The following is a 21,898-nucleotide window of genomic DNA, read 5'->3' on the forward strand; positions in this document are numbered from 1 at the left end:
CCAGGCACTGGTTCAGTATCCGAGGGGCTTCCTTGGAATTAGATGGAAACGAGTAGTGGATTTGCGTGTCATCTGCGCAGAGATGGCAACACCCTCCAAAACTCCGGATGACCTCTCCCAACGGTTTCATGTAGATGTTGAATAGCATGGGGGATAGGATAGACCCTTGCGGGACCCCACAGGTCAATGGCCAGGGGTCCGAGCAGGTGTCCCCCAGCTTCACCATCTGGGAACGACCCTCCAGGAAGGACTGGAGCCACAGCAAAACCGTGCCACCGAGCCCCATCCCAGAGAGCCTCCCCAGAAGGATACCATGGTCGATGGTATCGAAAGCCGCTGAGATGGCCAAGAGAACCAGCAGGGTCACACTCCCCCTGTCCAGCTCCCTGCAGAGGTCATCCACCAAGACGACCAAAGCCGTCTTGGTACTGTACCCAGGCCTGAAGCCAGACTGCGAGCGGTCCAGAAAATCAGTGTCATCGAGGAACTCCTGGAGCTGCGTGGCGACCACCCGCTCCAGAACTTTGCCCAGAAAGGGGAGATTGGAAATTGGTCTGTAGTTGTTACAAACAGATGGGTCTAACGTGGTCTTTTTTAGTAGCGGTTTTACTACCGCCTGCTTAAAGCAGGCTGGAACTGACCCCTGAATCAAAGAAGCATTTATTATGGTCACAAACCAATCCAACAACCCATCTTTGGCCAGCTTAACCAGCCAAGAAGGACAAGGATCCAGAGCGCAAGTGGTCGCCCTCACAGACCCAAGAATCCCCTCCACGTCATCAGGAAGAACAAAGACTGGTTTTGTTATCATCAATTATATGAAAGATTTAAAAAGGATAAAAAGAAGAGATTTGCTTCAAAAAAATCAGAACTGGAAACTATCCTAGACAAAGGAAAAACAAGGTTTAATAGCCAGACTTTATAAATATATTCTAGATTACAACCTGCAAGATAATCAAGTAAAAACCTCCATGATTTCATGGGCAAAAGATCTAGGAAGAAACAGACTTTGATAATTGGGAGAACCTGTGGAAAAAAGACTTTAAATTTACAGTGGCAGCCTCAATAAGAGACAATTTATATAAAATGCTTTACAGATGTTACACAACCCCAGCTCTCCTAGCCAAAATTGACAAATCACAATCAGGATGCTGTTGGAGGTGTAAAACACAGAAAGGGCCTTCTTTCACGTATGGTGGCCTTGTGAATTGGTGCAGGTCTATTGGAAAAAAATTATAAAAGAAACAAATAAAATGATCCACAACAAAGTAAAAAAAAATCCAGGGATGTGCCTTTTAGGGTTATTCAGCGATGAACTAGTGCAGCCAGAAAGAGAAATTTGCCTGTACAGTTTTGCGGCTGCACGCATAACGATTGTCAGTGACTGGAAAGGTAAAAAACATTAAGTATTAAAAATTGGAAGGATAAACTGAGGGATTATGCATAGATGGCCAAGATTTCTAGCAATCTGAAGAATGAAAGTTGTGAAGGCACGCTGGGGGAAAGGAAGGCTATGTGTCTGGCTACCCAAGCGGCGATCGGTTTACCCTTTATTAAACCTCAAACCTTAAAGTGAACACTCTTGAAGCTGGTTACAGATAACCAAAAATATGTTTACTGAACACAGGAAATGGTAATTTCAAGCAGGAATCTTGAATGTTGAATCAGAAACATATAATAGAAAACAAAGATTGTAGATTGAGTTTAATTACACAGAAAATAAACCTTTTACTGTATTAGAAATAATATGAAGTAAAATCACTGAAATTATAAAGAAATAAAACTATATTGATTGAGAATGAAGGCTATAAAGACTATGTGAGGTAAGCACACAAAGCTATGAGGAAACTATAAGGTAAGGTAGGTACTAGGCTGTGAGGGTGAGGTAAGTACCAGCTGTGAGGTGAAAGCTTTCTATAATGTAAGCACAAGCAGTGGTGGTATATGCTTTAGGCTATGATGGTAACTATAAGCTATGAAATATACTGTCTAAGCTATAGGTAAGTACAAGCTATAATCTATACTATCTATGTTATAGGTAGGTACTAGCTATGCTGGTAAGTACAAGGCTATGAGGTAAGTACATAAGGTAAATATGAGCTATGAAATGACTATAAGGTGAGTACAAGGCTATGAAGTAAACTATAAGCTATGCTTTTGGTAAGTATGTGATTTAGGTTGCCTGTTTGAATTTGCAAGGCCAAAGAACCCAGACCAATTCTAAGACCTATCTCTAAGAGGTTTTGCTCTGGAATGAAACTGGAGGGAAAAAAGCCTCTAGAGACTAACTGCAGAGATGAACCATCTCACTCAAACCTACAGGGGAGTCCCAAGCTCCACCCCCAAAACAAGAGCCAATGGAACATTCCACCCAAGAGCAGCAAACCAGGAAATAAGCAGGAGAGAAAAAAACAAGTAAGACATCACAAAAGTCATGAAGTTTTTGAAAGAAATTGGAAGCTGGCCTTAGCATATCTGACGGGGGAATCTAAGTACAGTAGAGTCTCACTTATCCAAGCCTCGCTTATCCAAGCCTCTGGATTATCCAAGCCATTTTTGTAGTCAATATTTTCAATATATGGTGATATTTTGGTGCTAAATTCGTAAATACAGTAATTACAGTATAACATTACTGCGTATTGAACTACCTTTTCAGTCAAATTTGTTGTATAACATGATGTTTTGGTGCTTAATTTGTAAAATCATAACCTAATTTGATGTTTAATAGGCTTTTCCTGAATCCCTCCTTATTATCCAAGATATTTGCTTATCCAAGCTTCTGCCGGCCCGTTTAGCTTGGATAAGTGAGACTCTACTGTAATAAAAAACAAGGGGAAATTATTGATCCAGAATCACAGAGGGTTAGACAAAATTATGCATAAACTCTACGTTGTTCAGTGTCGGGAGTCAAGGTGGTGGATCACACTGGTGGTGGGTAATTGTATTGTGGGTGGTGGGTTGTCTATGTATGTGTATGTGTATATGTTTGTAATGCGTATTGTGGGTGTTTTACAATTTTAAAAATAAAAATATTTTAAAAATTAAAAAAGATTTTACAGAATCTGACACATTGTTTAATCATATAAAATTGATTTATCTTAATGCCATTCAAGCAAACATTTATTTATTTACAGCATTTATATTCCGCCCTTCTCACCCCGAAGGGGACTCAGGGCGGATCACATTACACATATAGGCAAACATTCAATGCCTTTTAACACAGAACAAACAAACATAGGCTCCGAGCGGGGCTCGAACTCATGACCTCCTGGTCAGAGTGATTCATTGCAGTTAATTGCACTGGCTTGCTCTCCCGCCTGCGCCACAGCCTATGTTCCAAACAGTATTGAAATTATGTTCCAAACAGTATTGAAATTGCCCATATACATGGGGTGACAGGATGCTAAAACCCAGCAATTTCTTTCCTTACAAATGCCCAACCTAGTCAATTTTCAGATTGCTTGCCAGGCAGTGGTAATAAAGATGTGCACATCTAATATGACGACAAGTTCAACGGGCTAAAAAACCGAACAAAGATTGAAATTACTATCTGATGCAAGGAGAAAATCCAGCTGTCAAATACAAGAAACAAGCCAATACTATTTATAATTACTTTTAAACTGCCAGGGTGCATTAAACACATGCCTACTCTAAAATATGCCCAATTAGAAGTTTGCATTCTGCATGGATTCAATGGTGGGGATCAATGTTCGAACAACAAGCTCTGCCTCTAAAAACTATGGCTGGATCTACACTGCCATATAATACAAAAAGCATTATATGGCAGTGTAAATCAAGACTCTCAGCATGTAAAAATCCATTCTGCTAACACAAGATTAAATGTAGAAGACTCTCAAAAACTAGGAAAATTTTAAGGGCTACCAAAAAGAAAGAGAGAACCCTCTGAAGTTATTTTTTCAGACATAACTGAATTAATCTCTTTGATAAATTTTAGCTCTTGAAAGGAGCCTAGTGGCATCTTAAAGACTACTTTATTTCAGTTTAAGCCTTCATAGCTTACAGCCCAGCTCTGCCTCTGAGGAACTGGGCTCCAATCCATGAAAATATATGCTGAAAACTGGCTATTCCTAAAGGAGCTATGAGTTTCTGCATGACAAATGAGAATGACTATGGTGAGACGCAAGGTAGAGCTTACTGGTGTAACACCAGCCTAACATGCATATTCACATCACTTTGCTAAATATTGCTGCTTTTCATCAACACAGGACACCTTTGCTGAAAAAAATCATACTGGTTGTCAATATGTTATACTGCCAGGTTTAATGCTTTGTTATTGGTTTAAAAGCTCCTAATTCATTTAAGATCATTTTACCTCAAGAATGAACTGTTCTAGACACCTTTCCAGTCATCAGAAGAGACATTGGCCCTGAATTCTGCCTTATGGTTAACACGAATGGAGCATTTAGCCTTGCCACTCATGCTCTTTGGAGCCTTCTCTTAATAGGCAGATGCTAATACAGTTTTGATTTCTATTTGGTTGCTTAAGTCATGCATTGTCATTCAGGCTTTTTCTGAAGTTTACTCTAGTTATCTTTTTATTCCTCGATTATCGTTTGTATTTTATGTCGCAGGTCACCGTGGTATCTTTCATCTTCACTGGTACATAGATCTGTATATTTGACAAACACATGTCCTATTTCACTAAATCTAAGACACCACTGAATGTAACACTTCATTTTTGAAGCTTCAATTTAGGGGGGATTTTTTTTCTTAAAATAGCTTTTAGAATTTCTTCTACATGAACAATACCATTTTTGTTTGTTTCAATGTGGCTTTGAAGTGCAATCTTTCCTGTTGCATGAGGAGGGATATGAAGAAATGTTGTCTGCATGAGTCTATTTTCCAAACCTATGGGCAGAAGCAGGAAGAGGTGCGTAGCTCAGCCAGAGGATAAGCAGCCACCTGGCTCAGGCTCACAACAAAATGGTGGCCATTGGAATTTGGGCCCTTCTTCCTTCTCCCTCTTAGAGGTAAGGACTTCATCACATAGGGAACACCCCCCGCCCCCAGTACTATTTTGCCAGTCTCCGTAGTGAAACAGCAGAGATGAAGAGTGACAATGTTACCCCACGTCTCCCATCATACAAGAGAAGCATTGCCGAAGCCAATCCAGTTGTGGGCGGGACCTCCACCAGAAGTCCAGCAATGTCATATGATGGGCAATGTGCTCATCTGTTGCTGGACTGGCAGGGAAGCATCCTAGGATGCTAAAAAAAGCCCTGTGTGATGAAGTGGTAAGACAGTTTTTCACACCAAAAAAACAGGGAATCTAGGACACCATCAAATAGAAGGTGCATCTCATTTTTAAGCTCCTTAAACAGGGAAAAGTGCACCTTGGGTCTGATGAAACACAGTATTACAGGCAGTCCCCAAGTTACGAACAAGATCGGTTCTGTAGGTTTGTCCTTAAGTTGAATTTGGATGTAAGTAGTAGCAGGTACATTTTTAAGTGTATCTCCAGACAAATATGTATATTTTTTAGCTTTGGAAAGCAAAGGGGAGAGTTAACACTCCTGTAGTGATTGTTTTGCCATCTGTGCCCTCTGTTCAGAAGATTTCACCTTACTTTCTGTCCCTATGATAATTAGATTTTGAAAAAAAAATGGCTGGTTGTAGAAACAAGAATTGGTGATTAAGCTTCAGTAGAGACACATTTCCCCCTTGACAACTCTTTCAGGTGTAAATTTCACTTCAAAGGTGTAGATTTCTCACTTCCTGTTGTCTCACCCCTGTTCATAACTATGAGTCATTTGTAAGTTGGATGTTTGTGTAGTGAAATTCCATTTATCTCTTCTTGGCTAGAGAACACTTATGCCACAATAGCCCAGGAGTCCTACAGATTGTTAAACAGAGAGCTAGAAAAGGGCATAGCAATAGTAAACTTTCTGTCAAACCAAAATCAGTAAGCCAAAATTCTCTGTGCCTCAGGAGCAGCTCAATTTTAAAAAGAAACTACTTTTAAGACCAGTTATGAACTACAGCACAAGAAAGAATTGGGAACCATTAGCATTCAAAGCTGAAACCACTATGGCAGTTTCATTTCCATTAATGACAGAAAATAAATTCTTCCTGCACCAGGCTGGAATCCCTAGGGGTGACTAAAAAGAATAAAACCTCCCCAGGAGTTGGGATTAAAGCAAGGAGCTAATGGCTGTACATTCCATGTCTGCCATAATTCAAGATTAATAGTTGGGTTCCTTGGAAACAAATTCTCATCTTCTGACTGCAGGCAGAACAACAGAGCACATGCATTGCCATCTGTGAGAGTTTACAACCCCAGTGAGATCTTTGCTAGAGTCAACAGAAGGAAGGATACACATTATGGACACGTGATTGTTCTACTCCCCTGTGTCTACCCGCACACCATTTATACTAAGGAAACTGTGTACTAAAGAAAAAGTATTTTTCCTTCTGGAAAGCTAAGTTCTTCTTCAGATGGGCCATAACCACACTCTTATACACTGAAAAGAATGAGGCAGATCCCACTTTTTAAGAGCCCCATGCTCCTAGTTTTAGCATGTCATACTCTGCTGGGGAATATTATTATTTCTTGGATTTTCACTACACTGGTCACTTATTTTATATACAGAGCCCATCATTAACCACAACCATTGAAGCACAAAGCCTAGACGTCTTCCTTTTTAGCTGTTTTATATCATAGCTAAGTTAAGGCATCTTTTTAAAGATGAGCACATGTTTTGTGTTGTTACTAAGAAGACAGCAGGCTACATTTCATATCCAAATAATTACCTCAAGGGAGATAATGACAGGCCAAACTAGATTTGATATCTTATGTAAGCAAAGCAGGGAGGGCTGCCTCATTTTTGAGGAGGGAGGCACTTCTTTCAACCTAAACATTCCCGACACCATGCGGATACTTTCTTTTTGTCCTCTTGGCATTACTTACCAGATTGTTTCCTATTGCTATTTAGAGTGATATCCCAATAGTAGTTAAAGTCCTTCTGCTCACAGACAGGTCTTTCAATCAGTGAAAAAAAATCTGTGAGTTGGAATGTGTGAATTGACATCCCCTCTGCAGCAGCTTTCACCATCTCAAAATTCGGTCCCATAAGTGAATCTCTACAACAGTACGTTAATTACTGCAGTGATGGACTTGAGGAGAAAGAAGAAATTTGCAAAAAAAGTGTTATCACCACCCTTTCATTTACTGATTGTGCTGGGTCAAGGAGCATTTTAGAGAAGCATGGCACTAGATACTGCCCCAGGCAGACCATGCTGAAAATACAACTAAGCCACATGTTTAACCTGGCTATGGCACATTATTTGTGGCACATGAAACATCAGAGAGAATTCTCTCGCTTGTAAAAAGCATTCCTGATTCCTACCATAGCTTACTAGGCAAGATAGTTGTTTACAGATCTCACTTAAGATGGTGACAGAAAAGTTGTAGCAGACATCTGTAAATATATATCTGCTTATGCTGTGCTTTACCATGCAGGATTGTGGCTACTATGTGTCAATTATATCAGAACTAGACACAAGCAGGAGATACATGGAGAGAGTGGATTCTTTAGTATTAACTCATTTCGCCTCATAAATATAGTTTAGAATTTCAAAGCCATTGTGTAAGTCCTACTGAACATGAGAAGAGGTATACTGAATTAGACCACAGTCCGCCAGGTGTATATTAATTCAAGACAGCACTCCTTGTTTATGTTCCTCAACAGGGGAAGCTCTCCTGTCGCCACTGCCGATATCTCAGGCCCGCCTTGTGGGAACAAGGGAGAGGGCCTTCTCTGCTGTGGCCCCCCGATTGTGGAACTCACTGCCCATTGAGATTAGGCAAGCCCCCACATTAGTAGCCTTCAAGAAAGACTTGAAAACATGGCTCTTCCATTGTGCTTTTGGAGAGTAACTACTTTATATTTCTTTTCCGTTGCTCCCTTCTAATATCTATCCTCTAGACTGCACCACTTTCTTATGACCCTGGTTTCTGTGATTTTATTCTTATGTCTTTCTCACCCTAAGTTTTAACTTAATGTTCATGTGGCCCGCCCTTTTTTTATTATTTCCGTGATTTTGCATTGTAATGGATATTATTAATTTTATTTATTTCGTGTCAAAAGCATTGGTACAGCAAATACATTTCAAATAATGGAAATAAAATAAAAAGAAAAGAAATCACAAGCAACTAAATAGTTTTGGACCAAAAGTGGGCAACAGCAACCGCATTGTCTGTAGCTTTAAACAACTCCTCCTCCGTACATGAGGCAGGACATTGTGGGCAAGCTTACATATGCTGAGTTGTTTGTTCAGCTCCACAGTCACACAAGGTGGAGGATTCCTCCAGGTAGTGCCACCTTGCCAAGTTGTCTTTTGATCTGCCCACTCCACTTCTGAGTCTGTTCAGGGACTTCCAAGTTGCCCATTCTTGGTTTGCCCCTGGAGGAAGACCCTCTTGGGGGGCCAGTTAGAATATTGCATTGGATATTATTAATTATTGTATTGTTCACTATGTTGTGATGTGTTGTTTTTTTATATGCTGTTTTTTTTAATATGCTGTTTATATTGTATTGTGCTGGGCATGGCCCCATGTAAGCTGCCCCGAGTCCCTGTTGGGGAGATGGTGGCGGGGTATAAATAAAGAGCAGGATCCAAAGAGCAGGAGAGGGATAACTGAATGAAGTAAAAGGAGGCTACACCTTCTTCTTGAAGGGACTGCCTAAACAAGAATGGTGAATACATAGAAACGACCTGCTATCAGAAGCATCTGTTTGAAGCACCCATCAGCATTAACAAATGACTCTCATCCATCGGAATTAATCTTGCCAAAACCCAGCAGGAAAATACCATAAGTGCCTATGCACCAAACACTAGAAGCTGATGAAGACATCAAGGAAAAATTCTACAGTCAGTTGGATATCATCCTATCTGAGACACCTAAGAAGGACAAAATTATCCTCCTGGGTGATATTAATGCAAGACTTGGGCAAGATTTTGACTTGTGGCCAAAAACTATAGGGAAAGACAGGGTTAGAAAAAGCAACTCAAATAGCATCATACTTATCACCAAATGTGTGGAATACAATCTTGTAATCACAAACACACTCTTCCGGCAGAAAAATAATTTTAAAACATAATGGAAGCGCCCCAGTCAAAGCATTGGCATCTTAGACTATATAATGATAGATGCCAGAGACCATGATGTACTTCTCACAAAATCTATGACAAACGCTGCTGACTGCTGGACAGATCACCAAATAATTTGATCCATGATGGCCATCAAGATTACTCTCAAACATAGATTCCAAGGACAAAATGTGCAAAATGAACACTCAAGCCCTTCAAGAGCCTTCCAAACAAGCCCTTCTCCAAACAACACTTAAGGATCATCTCCCCATGAAACACCCTGAAAATGATGAGGAAGATTAGAATAAACTGGAGACCTCTATCTTTACAGCCTATGAACAAACCACTGGATACCAAACTAAGGCTGAACGTACACTGCTTTATATACCAGGATCTGATCCCAGATTATGTTCTTTGGATTATATGAGTCTACAATGCCAGATAATCTGAGTTAAGAAGATAATATGGGATCAGATCCTGGGATATAGGGCAGTGTAGATCCAGCTGAAGAAACATCAAGACTGGTTTGATGAGAATGATGATTGTTAAGAAAAGGAAAGCCTTCCAAATATGACAAAGAGACATCAACTGTGCTGCTAAGAAAAAGATCTATATAAAAGCTGACGTCCAAAGAAGGACCAGAGACTGCGGAAACTATCAAGTTATTTCCCTTTTAACCTATGCCAGAAAAAACCTATCAAGAATCCTCGCAAACCACCTTCTACCTATTTCAGAAGACATCCTCCCTGAATCCCAGAATGGCTTCCACTCCTCCAGTGGAAGGGTGGATATGATCTTCACTGTACAACAATTCCAAGAAAAATGCAGGGAACAAAATCAACCTCTGTACATGGCATTAGTTGACCTTGCAAAAGCTTTCAACACAGTGAATTGTAATACTCTCTGGAGCACCTTCCTGAAAATCAGATGCCCTAATAAATTTGTGAACATCATGAGGCTCCTCCATGATGACTCTGATGGCAACAGTCTTGGACAGCAACAGCTTGCATAATGACCCATTTAAGGTGGGGTCAGGTGTGAAATAGGGATGCGTTATTGCACCAACCTTATTCTCCATCTTCATAGCTATGATTCCACAATAGTGGACAGATGGCAAATTCTTTAACCTTAGCAGGTTAGTCAAAAGTAAGATCGCAACAACTTCTGTTATAGAACTCCAATATGCTGATGATAATGTAGTATGTGCTCATTCAGAGGAAGACCTGCAAAGTTTGGCCTCTCACAAAACATTGAGAAAACCAAAATGCTATACCACCAGGCACCAACTAATCCCTCTACAATGCCAGAAATAAAAACGGTGTAACTCTAGAAAATGTTGACCATTTCCGCTCTGTCAGCAGCCACCTCTCCACAAAAGTCAACAGTGACACTGAAATACAACACCACCTGAGCTCTGCAAGTGCAGAATTTTTTCAATTGAAGCAGAGAGTATTTAAAGATTAGGACATTCAAAGGGATATCAAGATGCTTTTTTATAAATGTATTATCCTCCCAATTCTGTTGTATGCCTGCAAAACATGAACCATCTACAAACGTCACTCTTGACTTCTTGAACAATTCAATCAGCGTTTCTTCGAAAAATCTTGCAAATCTCTTGGGAAGACTGGTGGACAAACGTCAGCATTCTGGAAGAAGCAAAGACCACCACCATCAAAACAATGATTCTCCACCATCAACCTTGCTGGACTGGCCACATTGTCCGAATGCCCGATCACCATCTCCCAAAGCAGTTACTTTACTCTCAGCTCAAGAATTGAAAACGGAATGTTGATAGACAGCAAGAGATTTAAAGATGGGCTTACAGCAAAAAATGATGACTGTGAAGCCCTGGCACTCACGCGTTCTAACTAGAGATCAACTGTTCTGAACAGTGCTATGGATTTTGAGGAGGCACAAACAGAGGGCGAAATGGAGAAATGTGCCAAGAGGCAAGCGCATCAGGCAAACCCTTGACAGAACCAGCTTCTATCTGGAAATATATGTACTCACTGCAAAAAACAGTGCAGATCCAGAATAGGTCTCTACAGTCATGAACCCACTACCAAGACTCTATTTCAGGAAGACAATCATACTTGGCCACAAGTAATAGTTATGATGATGATGATGCACCCCATATAACCTCTTGTGTACATACTGCTAATTATGGTGGGTAGCAACAGAAATTGCAATGGAATGGTGAAATGGTACCAGCAGGAAAAGAAGGGTGTGCGGTCACAGAAAGAAAAAAAACATCCCCCATGAATTGACCAAGAGTAATTGCAGATTCAGAAAATGTTTGGTTCAATTATCTAATATTGCATGGGTAGCAAAGAGAAGGATAATGATGGATTGGCTGATTAAAAGGTGTAGTGTGTTGATTATGCACTAGAACAATAAAGCACAAGACAAAATTTATGTACATATGTTACTACAACTAGTCTCATTGACAGTCATATTTGCAATCATTTTTCAATTTTTTGTAACTAATAAATAATAATTTATATTATTGTGTGAGCAACTGATACTATTTTATAATAAACTGTTTTAAAAGAAAAAAATACAATACCTTCTGAAATAAAATCATAAAACAAAAATAAAAATATTGTACCAGACATTCCAACTGAGACTTACATGACAATTACTAAACAAAACGCATAACCTCTTATCAATTGGGTGGCCAAAATATGGAAAAAGAACTTGTGGTTCAAAAATGTACATAAAATGGACAATCTTTTGAAGCCTTCCATTTTTATAGTTTATTGAACAGATTAAAGGCCACTTAGAAACTATATATAATTATCTTCAAAGGAAGAAAGTTAACAATTGCTCAAAGAGCTCTATAATCTAGTAGAAGATACAATAATTAAAAAGCGAACATGTTATGGTGGCTGTGTCTGCCTTTCTTTATGTAGGCTTTGGCAAAGACATTCAAAAAGCACTTAAAACTGAGCGTAACCCTGTATGCCCTGATTTTCTTGTCTCTAGTTGGACAAGCTTTAACATTGGAGGCCTTGTTATGGCGAAGGAAGACCCCAAGAACAAAATGCCAGACTCTATACTCCTACAGAGCAGTGATCAGATTCAGATTTAATACACAACAACCAACACAAACACAAACATAAAACCAGAGACACAAAACCAAGTAATTAAATAATTGGTTGGGAAAACAAGAAGAGGTAAGGGAGAATGAGAGAGAAAATTGCTACTTCATTCACATTGAGGACTCATGTCTTATTATATAGAATTGGCCAGGCTGTGAAATCCTGGAATTTATAGTTTGGTGAAACACCAGCACTCTTTGGCAGAGGAAGCCAATGACCTTGCAAAACTAACTCTTGGCACTGAGCCATAGCAGTTAAAGAGGTGTCAAACTGTATTAATTCTACAGTGTAGATGCTAGGCTTGTGCGTTTCAGCTGAACCTCGAGACGTTATTGCTATCTGGATTCCGGGGGGGGGGGGCATTTTCACATGCCTCCCGAGAACGGGCAGGTGCCCAAATGAGCATTTTTGGAAAATGCTGCTAGATCAAGCTTATTGGAATCAATGGGGAGGCTTCATAGGCTCCCCATCCAGTCATTTCAGGGCTAACAGGATGAAAATGGACACACGTGGAGGACACATCTATCACTGCTGGCCCACCAAGTTTCATAATGTTTGGGTCATCCCCTGATTTTTAGGAAAAAAATTTTCATTCTAGAAATAAAATCTCCTTTTTAAAAAAATCCCAAAAAGGTATCCCCTGCTGGCCTGTCAGGACCCAGGCTGCAGAGCACCAATAACCATACGCAGAGACCAGAATCTATCTAATATCTTTATTAAAGAAATATATAAAGTCAATAAAAACAAGTGTAGGATATAGTTCAGAAGTAGACCTTTCAGGAAAGGTCAAATATAGTCCAGGAAAACAATGTCCAATATATGATATTAAGGTCCAAAGTTATAATCCACTTTACTGAAACACACACTATTTGGCAAGCAATAGTGTGGGGATCTGTCCATAGTCTTTGAGGCTTAAGGTAAATCCGAAGGAATAGAAAACAAGGCTTGAATCCGAGAAGCAAGGTCCGTGGTTAAAACGCAAGGCAAGGCAAGATTTGAGACTTAACAAGGTCCAACTTGAAACAAGGCAATCGTGGAACAAGAACTGAGTCCATAGAAATCCGTGGAACAAGGCAGGGCTGGGAACTTGATTCAGGAGCTGGGAACTGGAGTAGAAGTCTACACACGATCTCACTCCACGGGCTGACAAATTGACTCCGCAAGGAATCCTTTGTGGCAAACATCTATATAGGATCTTGTTTTCCCGCCAAAGCACACTTTCTCTGGGGAACAAGAACCGAAACCTATACTGTCCAGATGCAGGACTCCTTAAACTTTCCCAAGGGAAACAGACTTAATCATCTAATTGTCTGGCAGCTATCCTGGCGCTTCTGCGAGTCGCCTCCCGAGCGTGTCTATCTTGATTATAATAAAGGCGGCGAGAAAATGGGGGAGATTTCGGCTCAAGGCTTGTTTGTCTGTCTTCTTGTGGGCAAACATCCTGCAGCTGCAAGGGCTCCAAATCTGGCAGAAACGGTGGGAAACCCAAGTTTTCCTCTTCATCTGTCACAACAGTACTAGGAACAGGACTACATGGCCCATGAGACATCACATCGCCCCACCTTGTAACTTCTCCAGGAGCTGCAGCTGGGCACCATTCCCTCCTGCCAAATGTAAAAAATACACTTCCACATCACACAGCCTACCTACTATTACACTTTCTTTACTAATAAAAAAAACAACAGCACTTCTTCCAAAGCTTTTGCAATTCGCATTTCTTATTCTCACAAGATATTGGAAGAGGCCAGCAGCCCACCATCTACAAGCCAGCAAGAACGCAAGAACGCAACATATCCTCTTATTAGAAAAACACTCCTGTATGATCCAGAAATTATTAAGTATTGGTGGTAAGTTTAGGTTGGTAGGTAGGTAGGTAGGTAGTTTTTCAGAGAATGAGGCCTTGCTGTTTTCTGGAATTACTATAATTATTTATAACAATAATCCTTTAAAAATACTACTTTGATGAAAGAGAGGAGGGAGAGGAGACAAGAGAAAAAGCTAAAGGCTTTAGTAGAGGCTAAAGGGTAACTCAAAGCTCAGAGCCACCCTAAAAAAAAGCACGCCCACCCACAAGTCCCCAAAAGCCATGCACCCACCCACCCCCCACACTTTCCAACTCCGAGTCCCACTAAATGAAAAATTCAGAAAATAAAGGAAAATAAAAGCAATGCGAGAGAGAGGCCAAGCCAAGCCAAAAGCTAAAACTGAGAGTGAGTGGCAAGGCAATCGGACTGAAGCACCTCTCTCTAGAGCCAGGACGCAACTGAGAAATGGAAGTGCTCACCTCATTAAATAGACACAACTTGTGTAAGACACGTCATGGATTTCTTCTATTCTGATTGGCCCAACAGACAGGGCTCATAGGAAATGCCCCTGTGAGCATGCATCAGCCTCTCTACGCACCGCGTGCTCCAGAATAGAGCAGAAGGAGCCGCGAACGGGAGCCACTTGGTCTGACTCTGTTGAAAAAACCATGGCAGTGGAGCCCTTGCCATTACGAGCATTCAAAGAAGATGAAGAAGCCAAAGGAAAATGGCCGAAACGAATCCATAAACAAATCCGTGCATTTTCCAGGCAACTGAGATTACGTTAATTCAATGGACTAATATTATGGGACAAGAACTGCAAACTAACCTAAGTAAATGGGAACATATACCCTTGGAAGTGAACATATCATTGCATGAATGTACAGAACTGAGACAAATTTGTTCAAGAGAATAGAAAGGAATTGTCAAGATCAGTCTGTCAATGGAAAAAAAATAGTGTAACCATTACATGATAGCTGGAAAATACAGTTGATGTTAAGTTTCATTTTGAAGATAAGTGCAGTATAGTGCAGATCATAGATCTATACAATTGGAAGAGACCATACGGCTGCCAATTATCTTCCGGTCCCAATTCAAGATGCAGGTTCTTACCTATAAAGCTCTAAGCAGTTCAGGACCCGCCTACCTTCGCGACCGTGTTTCCCCCTATGAACCTGCACGATCTCTTCAATCATCTGGAGAGGCCCTTCTTTCGCTTCCACCTCCATCGCAAGCTCGGCTTGTTGGGACAAGGGAGACGGCCTACTCTGTAGTGGCCCCCCAGATTTGGAACTCCCTTCCTAGGGAGATTAGGCAAGCTCCCACCCTATCATCTTTTTTTTAAAAAAGAGTTAAAAACTTGGATCTTCCAGTGCACTTTTGAATAACCTAGCCCCATGAACAACACTTGAACGAATTTTACTATATCTCGCATTTTTATTATTATCTCCTGGATGAAATTTGAAATACGACCTCACTCGAATTCTTGTTGAGAACGTTGAGCACTTTGTCCTTCTACACCCCCAAATGGCACTATAATACAGATTTTTGCACTTTTGCCTAGACCGCCTCCCATTTTATTTTATTTCTCCTAAATGGTGGTTTATTGTCTCATTATTCTATGTTTTAACCTGATTTTTACTGTTATTATATTGTATTATCTGTTTTTATTCTGTTTTATCTGGTTTAAGATGTTGTGTCTACATGTATAATATTTGCTTATTATCTGTCTTTGGGCTTGGCCCTGTGTAAGCCGCCCCAAGTCCCCATGGGGAGATGGAGGCAGCATAGAAAAATAAAGTAGTTGTTATTATTATTATTATTATTATTATTATTATTATTATTATTATTATTATTATTATTATTAAGTGCCATCCAGTCCAATCCCCTCCCATGAAGGAATGTACAATCAAAACACTTCCAACAGGTTGCCATCTAGCCTGTTTAAAAATCTCCAGAGAAGGAGACTCTACCACACTCCATGGAAGGAAATTATTCTAACAGCCATGTTACCCGGAATACCTTACCTGTCTGATTGGTTATCTTCTTCAGATTTCATGGCGCTGTGGGCAGTACTCCCTCTAGGAAAGGATTTACGTTCAACATTAGACCCAGTCTCTAATTGGTTGCTTATACCTGAAGTAGGACGAGCTGAAACAAATTTAACATTAATTAAAACTGTACTGTTTGATTAACAGAAGCTGGTTAGAACCTTACCTAAAACACAATCTGAGCTATAGATATTGCCAAAGTGGTATAAAATATTTTAATTAAAAATAAGTACAAAATATTGTAGAATGTAGCAAAAAAAGGAAAAAACCTGCAAACATTGCAAAACAAAAAAGTACATCAACAATCATTCCTGCTTCCTAATACATGTCTTTATCTGTATGCACTCTGAGTTTCCTGTAATTATGATTACTACAACTAAACTAGATTTTCTTTTATCAAATTGTAGGTTATCACTGTACTCAGTACAACAGTAGTTTAGTGGTATCAAATGTTAATTTATGAGACTGTTTGACAGACTTGGCTTAAAGGATTGCTTTTAATAGATAAAACAATTATCACAATGAATACTAAAATAAGGAAAACAAGGACTTAATCAAGATGAAGGAAAATAATGTACAGCTTGTATAAATGCAGGAAATGTGGCAAATGGGAACAGCCCCCTGTGCCCACATTGTCATACCTGCTGAAGTGCTGCCTGCTGGTTTCTCTTGCTCAATATGTCCTTCTGTTTTAATTATTGTGCGACTGGGTTTGGGCTTGTTGCGTTCTACATAGTCTCTCTGGTATAAAACAGTTCGCTTTACAGCACCTTGAGGAACCAACCAGAAATTTATATTCAAAACCCTACCCCATTTCTTGAAAGTGTGTATCCTTATTAATTTTTTAGGAATCTGGGAGCTCATTTAAACAGGTCTAATAATTCATAATCACTGTGCACTGGATCCTGGATGTCTTTACAATATTCCTGAACTTCTAGTGGGTATTGTGGAGCAAACTGAGTTAATCTAGTTAAGATCCACGTTAAGAAAAGTCAGTTGATGCTCCAGTGCTTGCCTGAAATGCCCAAGCAAACACTATGGGTTCAGCATAGTGTGGCATGGGCGCCCTGCAACGGCCAGGAGCAAAAACAGAGCTTTGCAGCCACAACAGCAATGTGGTAACAGTCCAACAGGGCCAATGCAGTCTCAGTCCAGATGGACCAGATGAACTCTGACCTACTGCCACTACGGATTTGGGGCAAGGTGGGTAGTTTTGCTCTTGAGTGGCCCCGAATTAATCTTCCAGGGCAGATGAAGTCTTAAAGAGGGTAACTTTGTTCCCACAGTCCAGCCATTTTACAAATTCTGAAAAAGAGCAGGACACCAGCGACTAAAAAAAAGCTACTAATATATACCAGAAAAGTGTCAAGAGTATCTATGACTAATAACTGTATAAAAAGTAAGAGTCCTGAGAACTCTTGGAAATGACAATCTCAAATAGGGAGGATGAAACCTTTAGGCATTACACTACTTACTAAGCTAGAGAACACATTATCAATTCAATACTTCAAAAAGGGAAATTGTGAAGAACAGAAATACCAAGTGTGAAGCAAAGTGAACATTATTGAAAAAGAACCTTATAATAAGCATGATTGGGAACTGAGAGAATCGCATTAAATGTTAGTCGCTGTTTTATTGTATAATTTCAATTAAACTTTATCACTTCCAAGTTCAGCATAGTTTGGAAGTTTTGAAAGTTACTTGTTTCATCAAAAGATTGAAGAGGATCATTTCCTCTTTAGGAATATTTGAAAAACACTGGGACAAAATATGATGGAAATGATTTAGTTCCAATTAATTTACTCCGGGTGCCTTTCCAAAAGCCACTGGCTAAACTAAGATATGTACAATACCCTGAATCCTATAGATATATTTTTATTTCCCCCAAAATCACAAACAAAACTTTGGTAAAAACTGCTATTTTAGCAACACAATGGGCTTTATGTTTTGAAACAGCACTTGTTTTGAAACCCTTTCATCTGAGAAGTTTTTTTTTTTAAGATTCTTGATACTTCGGGGGTTAGGACCCAACTCACCTTCAAAATCATGATCTGAATGCGGCACAGCAGGCTTCTGTTTACCAAATCTAGCTTTTGAGCACACCTTTTCCTTGAGATCCCATAATCTCAATTGTATGTTGTGGTCCCTTAGCTTTATTAGGAATTCATTGGTGACATTAATTTCAATACTATGGCTCCATGAAACCCAGATCTGGTCGTTTTCAAGCCACGGTTTCACAGCCTGTTTTTAAAAAACTAGAGTTACTAAAACTGTGCATTCTGAAAGCAATGGTTGCAATCATTATTGCTTTCCTTTTAAAAGAAACCAAGATGTACAAGCCAGTTAGTTTATACACATATACTGGTTTGATGTTAGAATAACAGAACATTAAGCAATCCTGCAGGAAAATAATAAACTGTAAATCTATTGTGGAAGAATGGACAGCGGTTTACCTTTGAACGCTGACAAAAAGTTTCAGCAATAGCTGTTCTAAAGAAGTGAACATCTCAGAGCCTTCTCTCTTGTGGCAACGCAATTATGGATTGCCCTCCCATTACAGGTCCAATTCATGCTGACGCCCACTCCTCCTCAGTGCCAAATTAAAATAGAGCTAAAGTTTTTAGTATCCAATGGGTTTATTTACATAGTTTAAACTATTTTAAACTTTTTTAAAAGTTAAGATAATTTAATGTTTTAGACTGTTTTATCTGGCTTTCTATCGATTTAACTTTGAAACTAGATATAGGTTGGATTATAAATATGTTAACTAATTAAAATGAAGTAATGGCTTTGAGTGACAATAGCCGTTAACAGTAAGTCCATTGGTATGTCGCATCTATTCATTTTCATTATGTCTACACGTGCAGAATTCATACCTTATTCCCCCTTAATAAACAATTGTTTAAAAAACCAAATTTGAATGCTTGCAAATCATATTGCTTTAAAAAAATAAGTAATCACTGCCCAGTTATTCCATTTTTGCGGTTGTCAACTGCCGTCAAACTGGCTTCAGCTAATGGTGACCCTATAAACATGAGATCTCCGATTTGCCCTACCCACCAAAAAGTCCTGGTCTAACCTCTTTTATTTACTTATTTATTTATCGCATTTCTATGCCGCTTTTCTCAACCCTGAGGGTACTCAAAGCGGTGTACAACATAATAAATGGCAAAAATTCAGTGCCTGACATGTCACGCTCACTTCAAACGACCAGCATGAACGCAGATCAAAGACAGCTGCTATCAAAACCAATCTTTATTGAAGAACACACGACTTGGAAAAAGTCGAGAATGACATAATGTTTACATACAAGCAATTTTATCACCTTGGTTGCAACGTAACATCACACGTAAATATCATCACCAAACCCCACCCACTGTATCACATTTCTACTATTCCCACACAAACTACTCATTATAATTGTTATGATTTTCACCCCCGAGTTCCCATGCTCTGCTGCCAGGTGTTTTCATGAGACATTCAGGAGTGTTGATGTTATGGCTCCAATTCCAGGGCTTGCAAATTCAGCCCTGGGAATTGGTCCCATGACATGGCGCCCCCCTTTTCTCCGTCCTCCTCTTCTGTGCTTCCTCCATCACGACTCTGAAATAAATCAAACAAGAACACTAGGTATCCATTTTGTCCAAAGTGCCCATATACTTTTTTAATAAGCTGCGATGGAATACTGGATGTATTTTCCCCAAGCTTTTTGGCAAGGACAATTGGAAAGTCACTTCGTTTATCACATCCTGTATCCTGAAGGGTCCAATAAATTTGGGGCCCAGTTTTCTTGAAGGTAGCCCCAATTTGATGTTTTGTGTGCTTAGCCACACTAAGTCCCCTTTCTCCAATTTATCGCCTTCCACCCTTTTCCTGTCTGCGAATGTTTTATACTTTTTGTGTGCTTCTTTTAAGGATGCAGTCACCTGACTCCAGCATTCTAGCATTTGGGTTTTCCATTTCCCTGCCCCTGTTTCTTCATTCTCTGCCCACCTTGGCAATTGGGGCAGAGGCTGAATCTCATACCCGTAAACTACTTCAAAGGGGGTTTTATTGGTTGCGGAATGCATGGTAGAATTAAAAGCTAGTTCAGCGAAGGCTAGCCACTTAGACCAATCGTTTTGTCTCATATTAGAGTACATGCGAAGGAACTGCCCAAGGGTCTGTTGAGTACGTTCTACCGCCCTGTTTGTCATGGGGTGAAAAGCAGAACTTAGGCTCCTTTCTGCTCCTAGCATTTCCAAGAATTTTTCCCAGAATTTTGCTGTGAATTGAACACCCCTATCACTGACCACTCTACTAGGACATCCATGAAGTTTGTAAATGTGGTTTATGTATATTCAGCCAGTTTCTCTGCCGATGGTAGTTTCGTCAGTGCTATAAAGTGGGCCTGTTTAGAAAACAGGTCTAATACTGTCCATATGTAGCGATGTCCCCTGCTAACAGGCAGTTCTCCCACAAAGTCCATGGCTACACATTCCCAAGGCCTGGTAGGTTCTGCTACTGTTTGTAATAGTCCCATTGGCTTCCCTCCTCTCGATTTATTTCTGGCACAATCATCACATTGGATAACATAATTTTTTATGTCCTTTCTCATCCCTGGCCACCAACAGTGTTTTGCTATCGCCTTCGTCGTTTTTGTAATCCCCATATGACCAGCGCTCTGGTTATTATGAAAACGATGCAAAATCTTAATCCTCAATATCGCTGGGATGTACAGTTTCTTTTTCACAAACCAAAATCCCCCCTTCTGCTCCCCTTTTTCCGCGTTGGATAAGATCCACTGATCTCCTTCATATGACTGCCTCGGTTCTTTTTCCCAACTATCTTCTTCGTCAAATTTGACAGTAGCAGTGCTCTCCCTTTGAGCCTGCGCTCTTGTACTGACAGCTAAACCCCATTGTCTTTCGGAAAATAACGTTCCCTCTTTTGCTGTGGTTATGTCCTCGTGCTGAGGCATGCGTGAAAGAGCATCTGCCAAAACATTCTGTTTCCCTTGGAAAAACTTTAATTGGAAATCGAACCTGCTAAAGTATTGTGCCCATCTAATTTGTTTGGGGGATAATTTTCGAGGAGATTTTAAGTACTGGAGGTTCTTATGATCAGACCAAATTTCAAATGGGATTCCACTCCCTTCGAGGAAGTGTTGCCAGCATTCCAAGGCCTTTAATATAGCTAATGCTTCTTTTTCCCATATGGGCCAACATTTCTCAGTTTCACTGAACTTCCGAGACAAATATCCGCAAGGTTTTAAGTTCTCATTTTGATCTTTTTGCAATAGCACTGCTCCGTATGCACAATCCGAAGCATCACAATGTATTATGAAAGGGCTTTGAATGTCGGGGTGATTTAGGACAGGTTCTTCTGTAAAGCGTTCTTTTAGGGTTTCAAAAGCCCTTTGGCATTCTGGCGTCCAACTCAACTTGGCGCCAGGGGCTTTCACTTTCGCCGTCTCCCCTTTCCCCTTTGTTTTCAAAAGGTCTGTGAGGGGTGCGGTTATTTGTGCAAAGCCTTTTATGAATGATCTATAAAAATTTGCAAATCCTAGGAACGATTGCAATTGTCTCCTGGTTTGAGGCACTCCCCATTCTCTTACGTCCGACACTTTGGATGGGTCCATAGCTAACCCCTCCGGAGATATTCGATACCCCAAGAAGTCAATTTGCGTTTTGTTAAATTCACATTTTGAAAGTTTCGCATACAGTTTTGCTTCCCTCAGTTTTTGCAAAACTTCCCGGACTAGTTCAATGTGTTGCTCTCTGTCCTCGCTTACGATAAGGATATCATCCAAAAATATGAATACTCCTCGATATAATAGTGGATGTAAAAT

The 21,898-nt window shown here is 40.0% G+C and overlaps 1 protein-coding gene across 6 annotated transcripts in view; it reads right to left on the minus strand.

Annotated features, from left to right (window-relative positions):
- cfap92 (cilia and flagella associated protein 92 (putative)) overlaps positions 1-21,898 on the minus strand; it is a 126,062-nt gene that overhangs the window by 46,498 nt on the left and 57,666 nt on the right. For 5 of the 6 annotated variants that reach the window (XM_062973835.1, XM_016991618.2, XM_062973832.1 and 2 more), the window contains 3 exons: positions 18,105-18,309; positions 16,710-16,838; positions 16,045-16,168 (listed from right to left, as the gene is read on the minus strand). In XM_062973835.1, the coding sequence (XP_062829905.1) occupies positions 16,045-16,168; positions 16,710-16,838; positions 18,105-18,309 (458 nt within the window). The remainder of the gene's footprint in view (positions 1-16,044; positions 16,169-16,709; positions 16,839-18,104; positions 18,310-21,898) is intronic. The other variant, XM_062973834.1, reaches the window with a different exon arrangement.

This window comes from Anolis carolinensis, chromosome 2, assembly GCF_035594765.1.
Source record: "Anolis carolinensis isolate JA03-04 chromosome 2, rAnoCar3.1.pri, whole genome shotgun sequence".
NCBI lineage: Eukaryota > Metazoa > Chordata > Lepidosauria > Squamata > Dactyloidae > Anolis > Anolis carolinensis.